Source organism: Pelodiscus sinensis, chromosome 1 (assembly GCF_049634645.1).
Source record: "Pelodiscus sinensis isolate JC-2024 chromosome 1, ASM4963464v1, whole genome shotgun sequence".
Taxonomy (NCBI): Eukaryota; Metazoa; Chordata; order Testudines; family Trionychidae; genus Pelodiscus; species Pelodiscus sinensis.
Genome location: NC_134711.1, coordinates 135,164,224 through 135,181,766, shown reverse-complemented (window position 1 = coordinate 135,181,766; position 17,543 = coordinate 135,164,224). Strand labels below are relative to the sequence as shown.

At 46.5% G+C, this 17,543-nt stretch overlaps 1 protein-coding gene across 2 annotated transcripts in view; it reads right to left on the bottom strand.

Moving 5' to 3' along the window:
• Positions 1-987: 987 nt before the first annotated feature.
• The window catches only part of LOC102455926 (ovostatin-like), a 75,646-nt gene continuing 59,090 nt past the window's right edge, over positions 988-17,543 (bottom strand). For both annotated transcript variants that reach the window (XM_006136392.4, XM_006136393.4), the window contains exons 29-36: positions 16,305-16,525; positions 15,629-15,844; positions 11,551-11,675; positions 11,086-11,176; positions 10,470-10,538; positions 7,783-7,885; positions 7,361-7,424; positions 988-6,500 (exon numbers count right to left, since the gene is read on the bottom strand). In XM_006136392.4, the coding sequence (XP_006136454.2) occupies positions 7,384-7,424; positions 7,783-7,885; positions 10,470-10,538; positions 11,086-11,176; positions 11,551-11,675; positions 15,629-15,844; positions 16,305-16,525 (866 nt within the window). In that variant the 3' untranslated portion in view covers positions 988-6,500; positions 7,361-7,383. The remainder of the gene's footprint in view (positions 6,501-7,360; positions 7,425-7,782; positions 7,886-10,469; positions 10,539-11,085; positions 11,177-11,550; positions 11,676-15,628; positions 15,845-16,304; positions 16,526-17,543) is intronic.

The window sequence follows — 17,543 nt, the reverse complement described above, 5'->3', positions numbered from 1 at the left end:
GGGCTCTGCTTGCAGGATTCTCATCCACAAAAGTCACAGTGCATTGGGGGTGGCCAGCCCTATAGCTCTAGTCCCACCCAGGTGTCCAAACACCCAGTCACAGCCAGGTGGTGGTCCTAGCTGTTCCTTCTTATCTGGCAGTGGAGCCGCATAGGCCTGGTACTTGTTGCCTGGAGAATGCTGAAGGGGGATCCTCCTGGGCTTTCCCAGTCTAAACTCAGACCTCCTCTCTGGGGATTCCCACCTTTGGTTGCTCCCTCTCCTTTTCTTTTCTGTCTTCTCTCTGGCTTTGTTAGCTAGTCCCTGCTTCTGCCTTAGGGGGAACTGGATCCTCCCCCTCGCTGGGGCAGAGGGCTTCCCCCACAATGGCCTGCCCCATCCCAGAAATCAGTGCTACACTTCCCACCCTACTCTGACTGGTCTCCTCCCGGCAATCAGTGATACAGCCCCAGACCCACATCATCCCATTAACTCGTTTCACCTAGGTTCCTCCTGCAACCTTAAGGGGGCTTCACCTCATCTGACCTCTGCCAGGCAGGTGCTGCTGGGAGGAGGAGCAGGGAGAAGTCTGACCCATTCTTAACAGCAGGCCGCAGAGTAACCTACAAACTGCTCTTTCTGCTCCATGCTGACTTTTCCCCTTCAGTGAGAATGGTGTCAACCACTCCCTCCCTAATCTCCACCTGAAAACACCTTTGGTTCTTGATGGGCAGGGGGAAAGCTCTGCCTGACACGTGCAGCAACCCTGATTGGCTGCTATTTCCCAGGAGATGAGCAAGTGTGGAAAGAATCAGAGGGATCCCCCTAGGCAGGGTTGAATACACGAGAGCTGGAACCTTAAATCAGTGTTTCCCCATTTTATTTGGCCACGGAACCCTTTTAAACTTGCAAGAATTTCGCAGAACCCTTAATAACAGTCTGATATACGGAGCTGAAAAAGTAGACCACAAATAAGTAAGGATAATAATAAACAAATGCTAAACAAGGTCACAAGATCAACATTTAGTTTAATTGCACATATTTAAAAACAAAATTAAAATCACATTTAATGTGTACAAAAAATAAAGCTCAATAATTAATATGCATTATATTGGAAGTTTTCAATACGAAGAGTGGGTTTTCTTCTTTTCTTGGCAAATTCTTTTTATATTTGGATTAATACTGGAAAGTTGGATTCACTTATCTGGCACGGCATTCAGTCGATTTCTGTTTTCATTTTTGTTGCTGCGTAATTCGAGAACTCAGTTTCGGACAAGTATGTGCTGGTGAAGAGTAACAACTGACGAATTGCACATCTTGATAAAGCTGAATATTCTTGGCATAAACCACCCCAAAATGTAATCAGAGAAACTTCTTTAAATTTTTGTATTACTTGGCCATCTGAAGCAATTTCAATTAGGTTTTCATAATCTTGCGACAAAAAACTGACTGGATTTTCTTGTTATACTTAATAGATTTCAAATCCAGTTATTGTTGCCATTTATGGTTGGAAAATACTTTATGATGTTTGTGTATACCGTAAAATCCTGACTATAATGCACACCTATGCATAATGCGCATCTACCTTTTAAACATGAGAATTCCGGCATAAACTGAGCTCCTATCTATAATGCACACCCTGACTTTGCCGTATTTAATCTTGCCGTATTTTGTTTTGTCTTGTCTTGTCTTGCCTTTTTGTATTGCCAGGTAATCACGTGTGAGTGCATGAGTATACAGTGCACAGCGTTTCCATGCTGTCTTTGGGATGGCATGAGTTGTCGGTGATCTCACACGACCGCTCAAACACTTAAAGTTGTTATCTATGCTGCGGCTCATGGCAACTGAGCTGCAAGCCATGAATTTGATGGCATAGCAGAGTCTAACATTTGGCTTTGGAGACGGCAGAAAGAGCACGTTTTGTTGCCAATTTTCCATCTCCCAGTCATAGCAGAGACTTGGGATTAACGTGGCTTTCTCAACTAAAAGTCTTATACGTATTTGGATGTTGTGATTGTGAACACCTGGAGAGGCAGTCTGCTCAAGGCAAAGTTGGCCTTGAATCATGATATCTATGGCTTCAGTTGAATGGCTTGTGTGAAATTTGGAAGAGCGGCTCAGAGAGACCTCTCTCCTTTACTTAAGGATAGAATCTCATGGCAACCTGAAGGAAAAAGTCCTCATGGCAGACAGAAAGCCACGCTTGCAGAGTATCCTCAGCCTTAGGTTAGTTATTGCTTCAAGGGCCTTCAAGAAAGCAAGGTTGTGTGTCTTGTGTTAGTTTTATTTAAAAGTTTTTCAGTGTGTTATTTTAACAGGTAAATTAATCTCTTACATTGATAACTCTTGTGTAGTTTTTTGCTGTGCGATAATGTGAAAAACAATTAGATTAACTAGGTAAGTAAATGGGCAGTTAGGAAACATTACAGATCGCTTATAATAAATTTATTAGGTATCCTGTTAGTCTTTAAAGTGCTACATAACTTTTTTTCTTTTTGTTTTACCAAGATTCAACTAACACAGCTACCTCTCTATTACAATAAATTTGATATGCTCAAAATCTTTTTTACTTTTATTCATTAAAGCAATGTGTTACTCATTGGCTATAACAGTGGTTTTAAATGCTTGAATGAAATATTATAGTGATGAAATTCATATTTAGGTTGCATAACATTAACTTCTCATGTTTTATAAAACTTACATATTTAAGAATGACATTTTTATGTAAAAGACATGAACCTAATGAGACTGGGATATGAACAAATTAAAGAGAAAAAAATATTTAACAGAATGTAAACCACAAAACTAGATAATTTTTATGTCTGTAGTTAGTAAAATAAGTAATTCATTAAACAATAAATATCCTAAGAGGTGGATTATTTACAGTGGTGTAGTGAGGAGGGCGTGGGGAAGGGGGGAGGGGAAGTGGCCCCTGGGTTCCACACTAGTGAAGTGCCAGTGTAGTCCCCCTACACTCCCCCCCGTCATCCCTCTGCTCACCTGCTCCTCTGCCTGCCACCAGCAGCTGGAACTACTTCCTCCCCGCCTTTCTGCCCCCAGCCTGACTCCCTCCACCTCTGCCTAAGGATTAGTGCGTGTGGGACCCAGCCCCAAACTGGAGGGGGTCAGGTAAGACGCGCTACAAATTCCCCCCACTTCTCCCAGGGTTGAGCTCAGCTATGCGTCAGGTTTGGGGCCCCGTTATTTGGCATGAGGGGGCACCAATTTTGCCTTCGTCTCCAGGCGCATAACACCCTCACTACACCTCTGCTTCTGGATGTCAGCAGCCAGATTGTGAATACGACACGACAGTATTGTTTGATAGCAGCACAGCCTCAACTTTTTGACAAGACATACATCCAACATACACATTACAATATCTTTTGCTCATGGTTTTATGATTCCTCAATTGTGTGCGCTTCTCCTGTGACGATATATGATAGTTAACTTTGTAAGATGCCTCTGTTGCATTTTTGTTATCTGTTTTGGCAATTTTTGACTTGAAGAGTTTACTTTTTACAAGTGATGCAAGCTTCCTCTTAAAAAAACTAATATCTTTATCTTTGTATTCCAAGTGATTCGTTTCAAAATGTCGTTACAATTTAGCAGGTACTAAAGAACTATTATTAATATTTTGTTGCATAGTACACACTGGGCATCTAGAGCATCTTTATTTTCATTGCTTGTGAATCCAAATGACAAATAGTCCTCAGCATACCTGCATTTCTTATTACTTGGCTGTAATTCTTCATAATTAGCTTGAACTACCTCGGTATCTTCCTTGCTGGTTTCAGTAACAGGAGTGTTTGAAGTACTCGCTTTTTTCTTTAAAGTTCCTTCTTTTAGCCAATGGTCCATGGGGAATTTTGGTATCAATAATCGAAATTCTACATGTAGATACTATTAACTTGTTGTATTGTTAAAGTCACTCATAGTGATCCACACTCCCTGACAGTGAGTACGGGGATTTCTGGTGTTATATAATACGTGATCATACCACTGATTGTCTGCGCACTCAGTGCTGAGTAGTGAGTAAGAATGTTAAAATGTGGTTAACTGACTAGTTGATGGAATTCCCATTGACTAGTCGATAGGCACTTCTGTATTCCTCCTTTGAAATGTATAGCTGGGGAGTCCTCAGCTGCCCCTGGGCTCCATGGCAGCTGCCCCTTTGAATCACCATCTCTGCATGTTTCAAAGGGGCAGTGGAGCCTGGGGTCAGCTAAGGATTCCCCAGCTGATTCCGGGCTCCGCGTGACACTTCCCCGGAACCTGGGGTCAATTGGGGATTCTTTAACATCCTTAGTAGTGAGTAGAATTTTCTCAGAGAATCCTTATTTTCACTTTGCAGAACCCCAGGGTGCCTCAAAATGCCATTTGGGAAACACTGTCTTAAGTCATTCCCAGACTGGCTCCAGCTGGTTCTAAAATTGTGGCATGGAATCCCATGCATCAGCAACTATGCTAGGAGGGCTGCAGTGGCAGCAGAGAAGCCCCTACTGCAGACCCCAGGCTGGGGTAACTGAGGTGGCAATACCTACAAGAGGGGCGGGAGACATTTCCCTCCAAGACTGGAGAGATCCAGGTGCAAGAGGTCAGCACCATTGCATAGGATTGAAGGGAGATGGGGCCCCAGCAGGAGAGGAGACAGGCCTTGCTGCATTTCCCTTTCTGACATGTTGCCATGGACGGTAAAATGCTGCTGGAACAGAATGCTTTTGCTCTTGGGTGGACACCAAGCAGAGGCTCTTGCTGAAGGCCAACATAGAGCTTAGATGCCATGTCTCTGATTCTCCCATTGGTTTCTGTACTACGTGTGTAGTATACAATTCTATTTTAGCTACATTTCAGTTAGGATAATGTTACAATAGTTTAGCATTGGGCAAATCGCTTGGATTTGTACCTGATGTTAATTAAGGACAAGAATAGACCCTTATGATTATTACTTGAACTCAGACTTCAGATGAATATTGTGAAAAAAGATACGTGTCTGTTAAAACTGTAATGTGATACCCTTGCCCAAATGCTGATACTGCATCTATGTTAATTAAAGCTCTCCATTGTAGGGATGAGGAATGTCTGTGTCAGGAGATAAGAAAGAGCTGCCATCACCAGGTATTCTATGAAGGAACCAGGACAGACGAGAGGGCACAGGGATGTCTCATCAAAACGTGAGAAGGGGGCATACTGATGACTCTGCAGAAGGAAGGCAGGGAGTTCTCAATCAAGACAAGACAGCAATGATGGAAACCAGCATGATGGGACAATAGATAAGGAATGAGAAGAACAACTTGAGAAAACAAGCACTCAGCAAGACAGCATGAGGATGCAAATGCAAGAAAACTGCTATAAGAAAGAGCTGCACCTGCCACAGACATTGGGTTCGCCTGCCACTTCCACTGGGATCTCAGCCCAGGCTGAAAGGAACCTGGTCCCTATCCTTGTACCTGACTAGCTTGGCCAACTAGTAAAGGCAAGCAACTGACTGGTAATTATAAACATCAACTGGCAAAACAGTGTGTATGTGACCATATGCTAGCTGCTCCTCTACCATATTCTCAATAAACATGGCATGTTGCTTTTCCCACTGAAAAAGATCCTGTGTGCTTCTGCTAACAGGACATGTGAACTGTAATTTTTTTAAATATAAATATTTCTTGTAGCAGTAAAAGAAACATTCCAAACGTGATGCCTTGGTCTCCACACACAGCCTAAATCAATCATTCTGAGATCTGGTTTCTGCATGAATAAGGCATTAAAGTTGAGCCTGGTGACTAGAAAAACGTCCCCATAGATAATAATGGCATCTTTGATCATAGAATCATAGACTCACAGGGCTGGAAGAGACCTCAGGAGGTAATTGAGTGGAGCTCCCTGACCAAACCAGGACCAACCCCAACTATATCATCACAGCCAGGGCTTTGTCAAGCCGAGACTTAAAAACCTTTAGGGATGGAGATTTCACCCCCTCCCTAGGTAACCCATCCCAGTGCTTCACCACCCTCCTAGGGAAATAGTTTTTCCTAATATCCAACCTAGACCTTCCCCACTGCAACTTGAGACCATTGCTCCTTGTTCTGCCATCTGTCACCACTGAGAACAGCCTCTCTCCATCCTCTTTGGAACATGGAACAGCCTCTCTCCATCCTCTTCAGGAAGTTGAAGGCTGCTATCAAATCCCCCCTCACTCTTCTTCATTGCAGTAGAAACACCTAGCCCGCTGCAGGGGAGAGGGGGAATCCTTACTGGTACCAAGTTAGAAAAAGGAAACAAAGCATAGACCAGAGAAACATCTCCAATAATGAGAAGATTTATTGAAGAGAACTAAGGATGACATGGGCCTGGAAAGCAGCTTCATGGAAGGAATAGAAGCATCAGGCCTGAGTTCAGGCAAAAAATGACACATATTGTCACGGATTCCCTGTGATTAAAAGGGTGTAGTGGAACGAAATGTCTCTTTCTGGGACTGAACATGGAAGAAAAAGGGAAACATGATCATTTGTTCATTGTTCAGCACAGTCCTGAAGGAAAAAAGCAAAGAAGAAACATCAGTGAGAACAAGGAAAACACAGAATTCATAGAATCTGGGAGAGGATTATTCAATCCCTTGATGTCTAGGTTAGGGGCCCACTTCCGCTGCAAAACAAGCCTGAGTGCAGAAGTGAGAGCCTGGACCACAGAACCCAGCTGTTGGACACATCTGCAGCCCCAACACCCCAGCCCTGCAAGTAGCAGCCAACATGAAGTAAAAATGCTGTCTTTCCAGGAACGGAACTTCAGCTTCACATCTCAGGTGAGTTGTTGCCCACTGAACTACCAAGGCTCCAACTCCAAGAATGGTTCATATTGGCTCCAGCTTTCTCTCCACAAAGGATTTCATTGATGCACTGGTTAGAAATGGGATGAATCTCAGCTCCCGGTGAACTGGCTAGGTGGGTACCAGGGCAAGGCTTATCTCAGAGAAAGAGCTCATCAGAAACTAGCACTTCATTTTAGGAGAATCTCGTGCTTATTTAATACGCTTCAGCCATTTTTCATCAATCTGATTTTATGAACTTGGGCTCCAGGGCTGCAGAAGGCAGAACTCTTCCTGGGAACAACTGAGTGCCACCAACTCCCACTGATTTTGAGAACTGAGAGCACATAGCATATAGCAGGATTGGGCTCTTAAATGAAATCAACGTTGTCTCCCAGTTCTTTGATTGGGCTGATGAAGACTAGACAGCCATAACCTACAGGAATGTATATTGTCCTGCTTATCCCAGCTCTGTGTACCTACTCAGCACTCCTCCCACCTCACCTCACCTTACTTCTTGCTCCCAACTCACCACCTTCACCACATCCTCCTAGTGGCTGCTCAGTGCTTCCAGCTCTCACTTACCCTTCCCCTGCTAGCAGACGTTGTTAGGAGCAGAGTGACTTGTATTCTGCAACAGCATTCTCATCTGGAAGAGATGGGGACATTCCCATTGAAGTAAGATGCCCTTTACACATCCCCTTCCTGGGATGCCCCTTATACATCTTCTCTGCTGCCCTCCTATGGAGTGTTTCTGATCCATAGAAGCTCAGAATGGATATCTGAAATCTTCCCAGTTCTCCATCCCCTGTTCAATAGCAGGCTTGCAAGGTACAGTCAGAACCTATGGCCTGAGCCAAAGCTCATTGAAGTAAACGGCGACTTCAATAGGTTTGCATCAAATCCCTATTGACTTCCAAAGGCCCCAGTAGCAACACCGTCCATCAACTTTAGTAAATGCAGTGACAGCCCCCCTTTGGTGTGTAGTCTAAACAAAGCCCTCCCACCTGTTTCATAGTAATCGTAGATCAGCACCGGCGCTGGTTTGATGTTGGACACAGGAAGGTCTTGTTCAACTGAGAAAGCGAAACTGATATTCTTCTGTGAGACCTGGGAACAGGAGGATAGAGATTGGCATCAACTTTTTTCATAGAATATGGACTTTAGGTAGTTGGTCAATCCCAGGGACAGCTCAGCTGTGGTGGGTTCTCAACACATCTCCTAGGTGCACGATGCGCCCCAGCCCAGGCATTTGTTTTTTACCTGCCTGTAGCCACCATTTTAGAAACACTCGTATGTCCACACCTCTCTGCCGCAAAAACTCATGCAAATGAAGCACAGATTAGCATATTGCCACACTTCATTTACATAATTAATTAGGGCCATTTTTGTGCAAGAGGTTTTTGTGCAAAAAGGAGCTGTGTAGATTGCTCCTTTTTGCTCAAAAACCCCCTCTTGTGCAAGAGCCGTTCTTCCTGAAAAAATGAGGAAGTGAGGGTTTGTATCCCATGGCATCTCCCCCTTCGCATTAGCAATATAAGGGTATGTCTACACTAGCTCGTTAATTCGAGCTAGGTAGGCAAATCAGGCAACTGGAGTTGCAAATGAAGCCCAGGATTTAAATATCCTGGGCTTCATTTGCATCTTCCCGTCCGGCCGCCATTTTTTAATGTGGAATGAGGAGTAACAGTTAATCCGAACTAAGGACTTAGTTCGGATTAACTTCTGACTGCCGCCTGTAGCCATGGGCAGTTCGTTCGAACTAAGGGGGATTTAAAAATGGTGGCCGGATGGGAACATGCAAATAAAGCCCGGGATATTTAAATCCCGGGCTTCATTTGCACCTCCGGTTGCCTGATTTGCCTACCTAGCTCGAATTAATGAGCTAGTGTAGACATACCCTAAGGGAGTAGTTGACTACCCGAGAGAAGCAGGAGCTGGTGCTTGGGGGAGCCAGCTTAAAAGCATTTTTTTCTAATTAGTAAAGCTGCTTGTGGGGACATCCCCAATCCTCAGACAGGCGCAATTTGTGGGTGTTTAGTGGGGTGAGTGTGTAGTGGAGTGGAGTGGCCACCCACTGACCTAGAGGTGGACGAACCTCTCTGGCAGCCATCTTGGTCACAATCTAGCCCCTCCTAGTCACCTGACCGAAATCCAGGGGGCGTGACGAGGACTATAAGAGCCCAGCCTGAGAGTTTAGTCAGGGGCCAGGAGGAACCAGAGGCCTGCTCAGAGCTCCTTGTCTGGCCCAGGCCTCCGACCACCTCTGATCCAAAGGGCCTGCCAGACGACTTGTACCGTCTGGACCCCGAGGGTCAGCCAGAACGCTGCCTCCTGCTGCCACCAGAGCACCAGCTGGGGCGGAGGGCTGGCCTGGCCCCCAGCTGGATGCCACCACCCTGGACTCCCCTAGTGACCTGCCGGAAACCCAGGTACCCACTGAGGGGGAAAATGGAAGTGGCCAGAGAATAGGGAGGGCTGTTAAAGGCCTCAGGCCAGAGTGTTTCGGGCTGGAGTCCCCGCTGAGCCAGCAACAGCCTGTACTGCTGTTTCTAGGGCCCTGGGCCGGGACGCAGTGGAGTGGGTGGGCCTGTGCCCCCCTGCCACTCCCCTATGGGGTAGCAGTCTCCCCATCTCTGCCACTGCAGGTGAGCGACCTGCAACTCTCCTGAACAAGGAGACAAACCACTGGTTACTAAACTGATAAAGGGTGCCTCTTTGCTGCCCCGCCCTGACCTAGGGCCAGGGCTCCATGATTGGATTTACTGACTGCCCCAGCTGGAACAAGGCCTGGGCAACTGAACTACTGTTTGTATCTGGGTATTATTTGCAGCCCACCCTGACCTGGGGCCAGGGCTCTGAACCAGTGTTATTTGCCACCCGCATGAACAAGGCTCGGCTACTGAATGCCCGACCAAGTGTGTTGGACTGTTGCCCACCCTGAACCAGGGTCTGGGCTTCTGCTCTGACTGTGTTTGCTGCCCTTCCAACCCTGGCCGGGCTTTTGAACTAACTGGGTTTATTTTGCTTCCCCACCCTGACCGGGGGCCAGGGCTCTTTGCTGGGGCTTGTTTGCCTCTTACCCCAACCTGAAGCAAGGCCAGGCCCTGAACAGTTTTCCCCTCGCCCCAACCTGAACCCTCTCACCCCAACCGGAACAAGGCTGGTTATTGAACTCTTGACTTGGGGGTTTATTTTACGTGTCTGTGTAGAGGGACAGAGTGGCCGCCCACTGACCCGGAGGCGGAGGAACCCCTCTGGGAGGCCTAATCGGCTTTACAGGGTGGTAAAAGGAGAAGGAACAATAACATTTCCAGATCAGATAAAACTAATGCTCCATCTAGCACAGTATCCTGCCTGTGCCAGTGGCCATCACTAGCTCCTTCAAAAGAAATCCCTAGTGGAGCAGCATGCCCACTGGAGAAGTTGCTCTCTCGTCCCCTGCAGTCAGTGGATGAAAGGAGGAAATATTTTTTGTGTGAGTGGTTTATTTGAATAAAAGAATAGGAGGCTGCTAGAAGCTACTGGAAGGAGGTGGGCACGTTAGAATAGTTTCAGTGTAGATGGATAAACCGGAAAAGGTGCATGATCAATGCAGTTAATCAGATACAAAGGCCCTTCCCATATGTGCATATTCTATGCAAAATTAAAACCTGCTAAACCCAAAACAAAGAACTGATTTTCTAGAACTCACACTCTCCAGATAGAAGAGGACATGGTTTTGCTTGGTTTCTACTTGCATCACTTTCTGATCCTCACGAAGCTTTAGACAAGGAAATGGGGAAAAATAGAGTATTAATAATCACTGAAAACACTATTCATTGCACTGAAAACAAAACACCCCAGAATCTGCAGAAAATGACTGAGCCAAAATGTTATCTAATGTCTAGTGTGAGTCAGTCAAAATAATCACTTGCTAGAGACCTGAGGGTGTCGTGGCTTTGTCAGGAAATGCACATACCTAGACAGTTATACACAAAACAGGCAGTTGGAATTCCAGTTAGTTAATCTAATCCAGTGATCCCCAGCTTTGTTCATGTTAGGACATCGCACTTCCATTTAGCCAGGCTGTATCTTGGAGCTCCCTCCAACCTTGCTTTGAAACAAGTACTAGTGATTTCCTGGTTCCCGCCCCCCAGTTCAGGTGTGACCCCCCTCCCCCGGCTGAGAATCCATAAAGTAGTGGATTAAGATTACTAGGACAGTAGATTTTCGGTGATAGCCAGGCCTCTCTTTTTATGTACTCCATGTTGTAACCTTCCATAATCCCATCTACCCGCAGGCTTATCCACATCACTGCCACCCCGTACCTTTTTCAGGGATGAACTGACAGGTACAAAGCCAGAGAGCATCTTGACATCAATTATGGCCATGTTGGAGGTATTGCGCGTCCCAGTGTAACTGAAATGAGAGGGACTGGATCACTCTGGACCAAGAAGGTGGAGGAAACACAGTGACCCTTGGCCTTCAGAGCACACATAGCCTGCAAAGGCCTTTTTAAATAGCATGTAATTGCTGATCATTTATTAACATAAAAGTTACCAAAGATAAATGTCCAAGACGGGGACAAGCATTCTCCAGGAGGAACAGGGGTCTGGACAGATGGGGAATCGCTGGGGTTTGGGATCAGTGTCTAGCAGCCCAAGACGATTAATATCCTGAAGTATTTTACACGGATCATGTAATACCCTTTAATATTTGTAATCTGTCCTTTCAAAAGCTATTCCTTTTTAACCAACCATTTTTTGCCATCCAGACAACTGAAGGGAGGTTACCTGGTTGAGCAGATGATATCAAACATTACCCGGAAATTAGCATTGCAGGAAGCATTTGCCGTTTGCACTGAGAGAGAGAACCCAGAAGCCTTTGTGGGAAGAAGGATGTTATATCTCAGGGTTATCTGAAATAGATGAAAAAAGGCTATGAACATTAGAAATGAGTTTGAGCTACTGGCCTACCTGTTGTGGTGATTCTGTACCCCTTTTTTCTTCCATGGACTGGAGAAATCCTGACTGACAACACCAACACCTTAGGGAAAAATTAGTGAGGGGGAGAACTATTTCAACAAACCACTGAACCAGCACAGAAGTTCTCGATCAGCAACATGTAAAATCTTCCTTTCCCTAACAACTGAAATTCCATCCAGCTGAACAAGGAAAGGAATAAGTGTGCCATCAAGTAGCCAGCCAGAAGTGGAGAGGGGGTGGGGAGGAAGGTTAACCCCCATTAGATTATTTATCTGCCTAGGGTCATATAGGGTCCTTGTCATCAATGTTCCCTCTAATGTTTGTATTCCAGTGTATGGATTACATTCTGTTATGTGCACCAATGCATGTGCAGGTATGCACCACCAGTAGAAACTAAAAGGTAAATATAAATATATGGATAATGACTCCAGCCAGGACAGTTGCTCACTACTCAAAGTATTGCATTTAGCTGTCAGAGAAATAAAAATTCTGAAATGCACAGATTAGTCAAAACCTAAAACAACACATTTTGAAAGAATAAAATTAAAGTAAGTAGATGTGCGTTGTAAGAAGTAGCAACAACAACTATACAAATATGTGTTGGGAGATGAGTGTGAAAAGGACACAGTGCATATGTACATGTGTCTCTGTGTGTGTGAGACTATGAATATGTGACAGAGTGGGTATGAGTGGGTGATAGTGTGTGTGATTGTGTAATAGTTTGTGTGACACTGTGTGTAACAGACATACTTTCACCATGGATGACAGAGGGGGTGTGTGACAGTATGTGTGTGTGTCACAGACTGTGTGTGACATTGTGCGTGGTTGGCTGGGTGGATGATACTGCAACAAGGAAGGTTTAGGTTGGACATTAGGAAAAACTTCCTAACTGTCAGGGTGGTTAAACACTGAAGTAAGTTGCCTAGAGCGGTTCTGGAATCTACATCTCTGGAGATATTTAAGAGCGGGTTGGAGAGACCTCTATGAGGGATAGTCTGGACAGTACTGGGTCCTGTCATGAGGGCAGGGGACTGGACTTGATGACCTCTTGAGGTCCCTGCCAGTTCTAGTGTTCTATGATACTGCATGTATGCGTGTGACACTATATATGTTTGTGAGACTGTGTGTGTGTGTGTGTGTTCCTTGCTTTAATGCCACGTGGCTCCCAAAGAGTTAAACTCTAACCCAGCGAGCCTGTGAGGACAGAGGTGAGAGTGCGCATAAGGTAGTGAGATTGTCTGAGAGGTTCAGACCAGATCTCAGGGTAGAGGGACCTTGGAACTTTGCAATCTCCATGCCAAAGATGGATGCCAGACACTGAATCTGCATCTCCCCACAGCTCTCTGTAGATAGCCAAGGACCTGGGTGTCTCCCGCCTAACCCCAGCCCAGCTCCCTCTACCCTGGAAAGAGGCTCATCTGCCTGCAGTCAGAGCTGGACTTGGAACTGCAGCTATTGCATGCTGTAAAAACAGCTTTGGGCCAAACAGGTGATATGGGGATGATGGGCAAAGCTGATTGGCTGCAGCACCTGGAACTAACTTATGAGTCTGCCCATGTAATATCTGATTGGCTGCCAACATCTGGATTGGCGAGATAGGGAGAGCTGATTGGCTGCAGCACCTGGGAACAGCTGACAAGGTTTCACATGCAGTAGCTGATTGGCTGCCAACAGAGAATCCTCCCTTGAGTAGATCTCTCCTGGTAGCTACTGCAGGATGGAGCAAGGTGGAAACAAGGGGCACCTGAACATGTGCGGTCAGCTGTGCCCACTCTGCCCATCAGCTGGATGGCATGTAAATCTCTCCTGAATGGCTGTGCATGTGCATAGCTTGCAGGGAACACAGCTTACCACCAAGGTATCTGCATGGCAAACGCTGTGACATAAGAGAATGCTATCACTGTGGCCAGGTGGGATGTGTCTGGAACAGATTATGAATTCCCTTGTACACTGTCTGTGGCACACAAGTGTGGACTTGTGCACGGGAAGCCTGTTGTGCTACATTCCAGGCAACTGCCCCAGCTCCTTGCTGTAGGACCATCTGTGAGTCCTCGGGGCTACCAATTCGGAATACTCAACAACTGGTCCCACCCCACAGAGCAATGAGAGCAAGCATGACTGGGGGACTGGGAGCATCCAGTCTGAGCACGTGGCCAGAGATGGAGACCAGGACAGTTGTAACCCCGTTGGAGCAGCAGGGGGCAGGGATGGAGAAGGGGGCAGCTATTTACTATCAATTCCTGAGACTTTGTCTGTCTGTCCCCACAGCTGGGGAACATGCACCCCTCCCCTTGCTTTGACCACTGCAGTGGCCATGGACAGGGGCTTCTCACCTGGCTCCAAGCTGCTGCGGAGAGAGGGCTGGGATTGTCCTCTCTTGCTAGGGTAGCCTCCATCCTGAACCCCCCAGCCCCACCACAGAGCAATGATTAAAATGAAGAACAGAAATTATTTGACTTAAGGACTTGAGCAATGCCAGGTAATCCTCCTAGTTATAGACTATTGGGGTATGTCTACACTACCCCGCTAGTTCGAACTAGCGGGGGTAATGTAGTCATCCGCAGTTGCAAATGAAGCCCGGGATTTGAATTTCCCGGGCTTCATTTGCATGAAGCCGGCCGGCGCCATTTTTAAATGCCGGCTAGTTTGAACCCCGTGCCGCACGGCTACACGCGGCATGGAGTAGCTAGTTCGGATTAGGCTTCTAATCCGAACTATCTGTACTCCTCGTGGAACCCTAATCCGAACTAGCTACTCCATGCCGCGTGTAGCACGGGGTTCGAACTAGCCGGCATTTAAAAATGGCGCCGGCCGGCTTCTTGCAAATGAAGCCTGGGAAATTCAAATCCCGGGCTTCATTTGCAACTGCGGATGACTACATTACCCCCGCTAGTTCGAACTAGCGGGGTAGTGTAGACATACCCTTGCAGCTCTTTGGGGGATTGACCTCATAATGCTTGTGTTCCCAGTTCTGGCTACATCACATGGCAATTTCCCCCACATTTAATACCACACGTCTTAACTGGAGCTTTCCCTCTTGACATGCTTGTTGCAGCGATCAACTCAAACACACTCTGAGTCAGTGGCAGAATCAGGAACACGACCCAGTTCTGCCTCCCATTCCTGTGCTATAATCAGACAACCACAGCTGTACTAAGGACCCTATTGTGATGTGTTTTCTGCCAGGGAGGTGGGCTTCTCCGGGAATATTCATATAAAAAAAGGTCAGAGTGAAGCATGTGAGAGCTGGGGAAAAGATATGCTCAGTCGAAGGAAACTGGTTCTGCCATAAGCTGCCAGTATAGATCAGGCAAACCCAGAGCCTGACTACCTTTAGAAAATTCTGCAAAACCACCTTCTTTGAAAAGAGTCCATCCTAGAAACAGTGACACTCAACACTGATGCGCCTCATGTACAAAACATCAATGAAACGAGTGCCTGCAAAAAATCCCTGAAAACATGTAATAAGTTAATGTATCCAACAACTCACACTAAAATGTCCCAGGCAGATTTTTAACCCCCAAAAGGAAGATCGCTTGCTCTGACATGGAACCAGCTGGATATTACAGAGATGGGAACCAGTATAAAACCCTACCATTGTCTGTCAGACAAACTGGAACTGGAACCCAAGTTTCACAAATAAAGAAGGGGATGTGTGTGTGTGACACATATTCAGTTCCCATGTGTAGTACAGTGAAAAACATCAAGGGGCAATTTTTTTTTTCTTTCTCAACTGGATTTCCTCAAAGAGTACTAAGAAAAGAAGTAACAAGAGTGAGAATGAGCAACAGAAAGACGGGACAGAAGAGCGGGAGGGTCAGAAAAGATGACAAGTTGTAGTATGCACTAAAGAAACCACACACTGTAGGGCAGAGTGAGCACTTACCTGCACAAAGACACAGCCATTGCCATTCACTTCCAGGGTATAATTCCCGGGAACAGCAGGCAGGGCGCTCCGCTGCAATAGAAGCCTATTCTGGCTATTCACTGCAAAGACCCTCTCAAAATTGTTGCTGGAGCTGATTTTAACTGTGTTTTGGCTATTCTCAGAGTACGTTGCTGCACCGTAATCAGCCAGCGCTTGAAGAGCAATAACTGTATCCTGAAAACATGTAAAATAATTGACAATTAACAGACACAGCCAGGGCTTTGTCAAGCTGGGACTTAAAAACCTAAATAACAATCAAACCAAACCAAACCCACATTGTTTTCTGATCCTGCACAGGAACTCAGCTATGATGTTCTGCTCCTCCTACAGATGAGTTTACACACACCCATCCATCATTCTGCAAAGAACTCGGGTGCCCAGGTTACTATATATGTGGCGGCTGAGGCCAGGAGAACAGCTCATGGAACCCCTAACCAGCTGGCAGGGTATGGGGCAGCCTGCAATCCCTTCACAGCGGCTATTCCACCCTGGAGTGGGACATGGACTATCTGCGGGAGAAAGTGGACAATGGATCTCTAATCACAGCCCCATTGGCTCTCTCTCAACAGCTAACAGTGAGCAGCTGCCAGGGATTTCCTGGGCCTGATTAGAGAGTAGAAGGTAGCTAATGTACCTGGGTGGAAGAGAAGCCCCCAAAGGAATTCTGCTGCTTGATGACCCACTGCACAATCTGTGAGGCGAACGTGAGGTCCTCTGAAGTTCGTTTGGGTTTGTGTAGCACTGCCAGCAGCACATAGCAGGTCATCTCAACCTCAGCAGAGGGGGCACGGGGATAGAAAGAGGGGAACTTTTCTGCAGGGGGTTTCACCTCCCGCTCCCAGTGCACTGAGCCATCTGAGAAGAGAAAGGAGATTGTGAAGAACCAGAGCAGCAGCTTAGTAATTAGTCGTAGGTGCTGCCATGCAGCAGACCCAGTCCCAGTCTTTTCGGGCATGTCTTTTTTTGGCATCATGTAGAGTACAGAAAGGGTACCCCCTGTGTAGGTATAAGTAGCAGTGCAGGTGGAGAGGCACTGCTTAGGCAGGTGGTAGAGACACACAGGACCACTAACAGGGGGGAGGGAGGCAAAGGAGGCAGTTGCTCTGGAGCCCAGTGATCCAAAGGGACCCAGGACTCCTGGCTGTTGCTACCACTACTGCAGCAGCAGTGACAGCCAGAGCCCCGGGCACTTTAAATTGCTACCGGAGCACCTCCAAAAGGCTCCCTGCAGCTCAGAGGGTGGGGGTGGGGGGTGGGTGGCACTGGCTGCCTCTGCCCCTTCCACCTGAGGCCCCACCTCTTCTGGGAGTGTGGAGCCCTCCTCCCCTCCCCACACACACACCTTGCCCAAGGGCCTGCACAGGCTGTCAGGTCCCCTGCAGATGTGCCTGAAAGCCAAGTAACACGTGGGTAAGGTTTTGGCAGGTGTAACTTCAGGGAAACTTGACTGAACATAGGAACATAAAAAAGACTTTACAGAGTCAAACCAACGGTCTGTATAGCCCAGTATCCTGTCTTCTTGTCAGTGTGTGGAACAAGTGCCAAGTGCTTCAGAGGCAATAAAGGGAGCAGAGCAATTACTGAGTGAGCTATCCCCTGTCTTCCAGTCCCAGCTTCTAGCAGTCAGAGTTTCTGGGGCATTCAGAGCGTAGAATTGCATCCTGGCTTATCTTGGCTAGCAGCCATTGATAAACTGCTCCTACTACTTTTTTATTATATTTTGGGCTCCACAACATGCCCTAGCCAAGAGTTCCACAGGTTGACTGTGTATTGTGTGAATTAATTTCTTTGGGTGATCCCTGGTTCTTGTGTTATACAAATAAGTAAATAACACTTTCCTATTCACTGTCTCCACACGAGTCATCATTGTATA